The 6,721-nt window shown below is 30.5% G+C and overlaps 2 protein-coding genes across 2 annotated transcripts; one reads left to right on the top strand and one right to left on the bottom strand.

Moving 5' to 3' along the window:
- Positions 1–3,250: 3,250 nt before the first annotated feature.
- Positions 3,251–4,976, top strand: LOC140051011 (cytochrome c oxidase assembly factor 7-like). The gene is made up of 3 exons (XM_072096069.1): positions 3,251–3,421; positions 3,874–4,014; positions 4,135–4,976. The coding sequence occupies exons 1-3, from the start codon at positions 3,319–3,321 to the stop codon at positions 4,572–4,574; spliced, it is 684 nt and encodes a 227-aa protein (XP_071952170.1). The 5' UTR covers positions 3,251–3,318; the 3' UTR covers positions 4,575–4,976.
- A 43-nt stretch (positions 4,977–5,019) lies between these two features.
- Positions 5,020–6,435, bottom strand: LOC140051013 (NADH dehydrogenase [ubiquinone] 1 alpha subcomplex subunit 11-like). The gene is made up of 4 exons (XM_072096071.1): positions 6,251–6,435; positions 5,839–5,931; positions 5,585–5,704; positions 5,020–5,395 (listed from the first exon to the last, which is right to left on the bottom strand). The coding sequence occupies exons 1-4, from the start codon at positions 6,387–6,389 to the stop codon at positions 5,280–5,282; spliced, it is 468 nt and encodes a 155-aa protein (XP_071952172.1). The 5' UTR covers positions 6,390–6,435; the 3' UTR covers positions 5,020–5,279.
- Positions 6,436–6,721: the final 286 nt, after the last annotated feature.

Below are 6,721 nucleotides of genomic sequence, written 5' to 3'. Positions count from 1 at the left end.
AAGTTGATATTTAAATTTATCATTCTTCTTTATCAATAAATGTTATTTTATTAAAAAGTTATATACGTTTTAGTTGTTAAAGAATCGTGATATCACAATCATATTTAAATTCACATTTTTAGATGTTTTTTTTTAATTGGATATTTTAAAGTTGTTGTGTTAATGGATTTGCTACTAAATTTGGTAAATACCACACACACCAGTAAGGTAGTAAGAAATAACTATAAATATATTTAAAGTTTTCACTCATTTTTTAGTGCTAGAATATATCACACTGTTGTTAAGTCTTTTACTATTGAGTGCAAATTGCACATTGAATTTATACTGCAAAGTTTGATACACTTTAAAAATACAATGCACCTTTGAGTGGGATATATCAGGTTGCCAACCAAATAGCTGCATACAAATATTAATACCAGTATGTTATTATTTGTGTTACTTCTTGGATAAGAACTATAAACCGTAGGTCCAGTGTACACATCTAGCTCATGTGCACTTTAAAGAACATAGTACATATTTCTAGACGAGTAGGGTTTATTAGTACATCACAGCCACTGATCATAACAGGCAGGGCCCTCTGGGAGACCAGTCTTTGACTGAAGAGGTCGCCCAGTATAAATAAAATATTTCAATTCTAAAATTTACTTTGAAATGTAGTTACTTCATGGACAAATCTTTGTGGTTGTGTAGAACTTAAAACAGTATCTGAACATTTTTATTCTTCCAGTTCCTCCATAAGGTCGTGTTGCAGTTGAAACTTTAGTAAAAACAAACAGTAAATTCAAGCATTGTTGTATAAGCAGATTTGGTATTTATTAGTGTACAATTGTGATGACGTCTGCTATTTTATTAACTCCCTAAGCTCTTATGAATGAGTGTAGAATTGGGACGATGTCTGCTATTTTATTAACTCCCTAAGCTCTTATCAATGAGTGTAGAATTTGATTAAGCTTGCTGGATTGGCCTAGGACCAAAATTTAATAATTTATCCTATGGATAAAGAAAATAGGATAGGCGAATAAAAATGTACTGGCTTAACCCTATGCCTGCATGGATAATTTGAGGATAAACTTGTAATTGTGAGGATGTAGAGTATATTTTTATTTGTACTAATTCTTTTTTAGTGAATGTGATGGTAAGAAGTGTTATTTCATGTAATGTTTCTTGTAAACTTATTACCATACCTGTTGCGTATCTTTTCTCCTTAACATTCTCTAAATTTGTGGAATATTTTATAGGCCAATAGGCAACAAAAACCAGAATAAAGGCATGTGTCGTTTATTATGTAATAGTCTAATAGTTTCTATGCCTATAGATTAGTATTAGTATAATGTTATTTTGTTTACTTTAAACACAAATAGATTAATAAAATCATTTCAGAAAAGCACATCCAGATTATATATATACAAACAAAGTGTTGGAGTAGAGAAACATGTTAAATGGGCATCGTGTTATATAAGTCTTATACCTTGAACATATTATAATATTGTTTATTATTTTTAATCCTGTATTTTAAGAGAGTAAATGTATCAAGTTGATGTAGATTGATAATTGTAAAAGGTGTTTATATATTGTGGTTTTTATTATCCAAAATAATAAATGATTCTATATAAAATGTGATATGTATGTTAAACATACATAATTTAATGTTATTGACTGTTACACTTTTTGAATATTAAAATTTCATATGGCTTTTGTACTTTAGATTTATCATCAAATTATAATGTGAATTTAATACATTTTTTGTTTTTTTCTCTATAAATATCATTATAGTTGTCATTTTTCTATCGTTTTTCTAAGATTGATTTGTGATTGGTTAGAAATGTTATCATTTATTTCAATTTTTTCTAAGATTGATTGTGATTGGTTAGAAATGTTATCATTTATTTCAATTTTTTCTAAGGGTGATTATTATTGGTTCGAAATTTAAATTTCTAAACATTAGGATTTTGAACAAAGTTAATTTTAATATCTTTACGGTAATTGTTTTATTGTTTGTGGTGGTGAATGTTTTTTTATGTTTTTTAATTTACATAGTTTATGTTTCAACCTGTATATTCAAATTAAGGATACTTAAATATTCATAATAATCATTTTTATGTGAGGTGTAGTAACAGTAGGTGTGTTTGCTTAATTATACACAACTTTAAAAAAATTAAGTACAGACTCTCCCAATATCGCACATTCTGACAACCAGAAACTTTCCCAAAACCTCACTTTTCTTGTGGTCCAAAAGATCTCAAATTCTTTGTTACCATTAAGCCTAAAATCACATTCAGATTACAAGGGTTTCTAGCCCAAAATGTCCGGTATTGGGAGAGTTTTCTGTCTAGTGACTATGCCAATTCTAATTTCAATCTGCAAAATTTACCACTAAACCTAAAATATTTGCGATTCTCGTTTGTGGCCTATAGCATTAATGTAAAACCATTAGTTCATGCAAGTTGATGTTTGTATAAATTTTAAGAAATAATGTAGTTTTTCTTCAATAATATAATTAATTTACTTAATGTTCTGTTAAAGTGTAGATTATTGCATTGATTTTAAAAACTCTGTAGAATATAAGTATATTTTTGTAAATGTGTGAATATAAGGTATTATATTTGATGTAGATAAGATGATGTATTACTATTAGAATAAATGTACACCAAATTCTACTTATTCAGGTTTTACCCATTTTTTTTTCTAGATTTGAATTTAATTATATGGGTTTTTATTTGTATTATATTATAATTGATCATTTTTAGTAATATTTAGGTCACTATAGAAACGTTTATTTTATTACAGAATTGTTAAGGGATGGATTCATGTTATTTTGTAATGTTTTATTTACATCCACAATTGTTGATTAACCAAATCACCATTTTTTATCTTCAACATAGTATTAAACTATTACTGATAGAGGCAACAAATATATTAAAATCTATGTTAGCAGTTTCAATTGATATTATTATACTTCTTTGTTGTGCAAATAAAATAATTGTGATTTATGAAATATTCTCCCTGGTCTGTTAATCTGTTTGTGTAAATTGTAACTTATGTTCAAAAGTCATAGTTTGAGAAAATTTTGAAGTAAAATAACCGCACATAGATGTCATAAAACCGACTCATTTATACCGTATAAAATAAGAGGGGGAAAAATAAAAATAATATAATTTAATTTATTTTAAAAATAATACACGGACGCGTGCGGACTGTCACATTGCGAATTGTGTACAAATATCCAAAGACCCTGGCAACTAACAACTGGAGGCTGCCATTTTTCGATTAACCAATTTCACGTGTAGTGTACCGTTCGGTTGGTTGTCGGCGAATAAAATGAATAAAGTTGACTTTAATAATGAAGACGAAGTAAAAGAGTACCTTCAAAACCTAGGTACAGAATATAGCTACCAATGCTATTCTGAAAAAACTCCAGAAGGTTTGTACCGATCATGCAATTTGGATCTGAGCTAGGCCTACTTTACTTTAATTGTCAGACGATCATACCCCAGGTTTATGTGGACTTACCTAGATGAGTAATTAGGCCTAGTAAGGGCCTACTGATCTAGGTGTATTAGGGCCTAGACAATTTCTATTTGACTATTATTAGGTAAATGGACAAATATAAAATAAAAACATAATGGCAATTATATTAACATGACTACAGACAGACTTTCTGTCTTTAGTTTAGCCTTTTTGTTTTCACAATACAATAATATAGGGCCTAGGCTATATACTGTATTACATAATAAATACTCTAGGCCTCTCATGCACCCACCTTTTCCCCCACATTTTTTAAAAATCCCATGCAGCTTGCTTGTCACTAACCTGGGAGTTGCATGATTACGTAATAAAACAATAAATTATTAAATGTCCATTCTTTTTGTTCAGGATGTTTTCGACTTGGTGACTTCTTTGCAGCTATAAAAAGTGACTTTACAAAAGCAGCCGAGGCTTACACATTAAGTTGCGAAGAACGTGGCTTTGGAAAAGGCTGCAACAAAGTTGCTGCACTTTACATTCATGGCAAAGGTTAGTCCCATCATCCCATACTTTTATATTGTACTTAAGTTGGATATCCAGTTATGATATGATATCCAGTTAGTATACAGTACCATACATATAAACATCAACTAAATTTATTTTTTTCAGGAGTAGAGAAAAGCACAGATAAAGCTTTTAAGTATTTTGAAAAAGGTTGTTCTCTTGGAAACGCTGATGCGTGTCATGGAGCCGGCCTTCTCTTACAACAAACCGGTCTCGGGCCGAACAATAAAAAGGACATACCAAAAGCGGTTGGTTTTCTAGAAAAATCATGCAAGCAAGGGTATGTCCCTAGTTGTTTTCATCTTAGTTCAATTTACATACAAGGAGCTGATGGGGTGAATAAAAACATGAAGAAAGCTGCTCAACTGGCGGCAAAATGTTGCGATAATAATCATATGTATGCGTGTGCTAATTTAAGTAGGATGTACATGCGTGGAGACGGTGTTGAGAAAGATGAAGCAGCCGGTAAACAATATCGAGAAAAGGCCGAAGAATTGCATAAACGAATGAAAGAAGACACAAGGCAGCTTAAATTTGGAGAATGATGTTTTACATTTTGTTAGATTGTTCAATTTTAATAAAGAGTTTATTTATAATTATTAAGATGAATATGTGTGCCCTCCTTAATGCAATATAAAATATCCTAGTCTTCATTTTTTTTATTAATGATCATACATTATAAAATTGGCAAAATAATCTGAAGTTCAAAGCTGTGTGTTATTGTTCACAATTTCATGAGTTTTGTAAATCATATTTTGTATTTTAGACCGCAAGTATTTTTGAATTTGATTGTAAACCCTAATTGTATTACTTGAAATTATTTTCATAATTTAGGGTTCTGCTGTTGAATAGTAAGACACCCCTGCCCCTCAAATTTTATGCAAGGAGGGGTACATGTACATCATTAGCATAATTAAAACAGAACTTTCTTAAAGATAATGTATTATTTTAAACACTATTCACAATAATAATATACACAATGATATTAAATAAAGTAATAACAAGCACAACATAATTGTGGCATTTTTATTTACAATCACCATACGTATTCAATGAACACTACTGCAATCTTGTAGTATATAATTGTATCAAATCAAACCATCAAATCCATTGCAACATATTCCATATCCTTATTAGGAGCTGTCTTCCACAGTTTCTATCTTAAGTTTTGCTTAAATGGCATTGTACAGTAAATAACGGTTTCCTTTGACACCGCAAATTATTTTGTTTTCTTGCATGTTTTTATTGTTTTAATACTCTGGTTTTCCTATTGGGTGTGGCCATCCCTCAATCACCCATAACTTAGCAAATGCAGCAGTTGAGCCAAGTACAGCAGCCATGCCAAAACCTATTGGTAAACTTTTGCCTGCAAAATAATACAAATACATGTTTGGTAAATAGGCATTATTCATTTTTGAAACATTCTTAAAAAAGTAGTTTTGTTAATGGACACAAGCCTGAAACGGTAACCCTCACTGTCTTATCAGAAAGCATCACCCTTCCTTTAAAAAGTTATTAAATTAATACAAAACAATATGTATTAAATAATAATTACTTATAGTGCCAATGACTGCACCAGTTGTCATTCCACCAAAGAAGTAGTTTATTGGAGTATCTTTACCACGATATGCTGCTACAATTGATGTACTTGCTGCAAATGTTCCTCCGAGCAGTGCTGAAAAAAACCACTAGAATTGTTAAAGGAATAATTCAAAGGACTTTTGGTAAAATAATCATACTTCTACTTTTTTTTTTAAATAGTTGGAAAGGTTGAACACAAATTAAATTACAGTTGCAATGCATACTTACCACCACAAGAAGAAAAATATGCCATCCGCCTAAGAGCATGTTTTGAATTTTGTGGTCTAACCGCACCTAGTGACCATATTCCGACCATTGCACCTAGAAAAAAAATGAGGCCATGAATATTAATACTGTATTAATATTATTGTATTAATTTAAAAATTGAAATATTCAAAAGTAAAATATAAATAATTGTTTTTCCTTAGATAGTATTTAATTGCATAATATGGCCTAGCCTAGATAGATATTTTATTTACACTGGTTGACGGTTAGGCCTAAATTCAGTTTCTTTAGGCCTCTTTCTGGTATTGACACACAACCGCCGACCGGTGCTGCTGCTGTCCTGACGTGTGTAGGTCCTACTACTAACTAGGCTAGGCTAGCTAGCTTACTTAGACTTTATTGAGGCTAGACTTACCATAGACACCTCCACTTCCTGTAATTTTTACAGTGTTTGGAAGACCATTTTCACCTAAATGTACCATATGCTCGATTCGCATAAACTCTGAATGTTTTCTAAAGTTTTCAACATTAAAGACATCCTCAAAACGATTCATGATGATAATCCGACGAAAACACACGACGACAATCGACGACCGGCCGCGACATAAACATTTTCATCTTTATCTGACCTTTTCTATAGATCCTGATTCCAAAGTGTCTATATAAACTTGGTGAATGCCCTGTATAAAAAATATTGATTTTATTCAAGAAATATTTCTTATAAAAAACATCGGTTTACTTTTGACTTAATAGTTTTAATTATTGTTCTTTCTTTATTCAATTACGCTTTTTTTAGTGATACTCTATTTAATATTTTAAGAAATATTTATTTTTTTTTATTTAATAATCGGGTGTCTAGAAAACTCAGATCTAGAAAACTCAGATA

This window comes from Antedon mediterranea, chromosome 6 (assembly GCF_964355755.1).
Source record: "Antedon mediterranea chromosome 6, ecAntMedi1.1, whole genome shotgun sequence".
Lineage (NCBI taxonomy): Eukaryota > Metazoa > Echinodermata > Crinoidea > Comatulida > Antedonidae > Antedon > Antedon mediterranea.
Note: the sequence above shows the minus strand (reverse complement) of the source record. Positions and strands in the feature narration are given on the sequence as shown.

Coding starts and splice junctions, on each gene's coding strand:
- LOC140051011 (XM_072096069.1), top strand. CDS start 3,319: ATGAATAAAGTTGACTTTAATAATGAAGACGAAGTAAAAGAGTACCTT. Junction 3,422..3,873: donor TTCTGAAAAAACTCCAGAAG/GTTTGTACCGAT, acceptor CTTTTTGTTCAG/GATGTTTTCGACTTGGTGAC. Junction 4,015..4,134: donor ACTTTACATTCATGGCAAAG/GTTAGTCCCATC, acceptor TATTTTTTTCAG/GAGTAGAGAAAAGCACAGAT.
- LOC140051013 (XM_072096071.1), bottom strand. CDS start 6,389: ATGAATCGTTTTGAGGATGTCTTTAATGTTGAAAACTTTAGAAAACAT. Junction 5,705..5,838: donor ATATTTTTCTTCTTGTGGTG/GTAAGTATGCAT, acceptor GGTTTTTTTCAG/CACTGCTCGGAGGAACATTT. Junction 5,396..5,584: donor TGCAGTCATTGGCACTATAA/GTAATTATTATT, acceptor ATTATTTTGCAG/GCAAAAGTTTACCAATAGGT.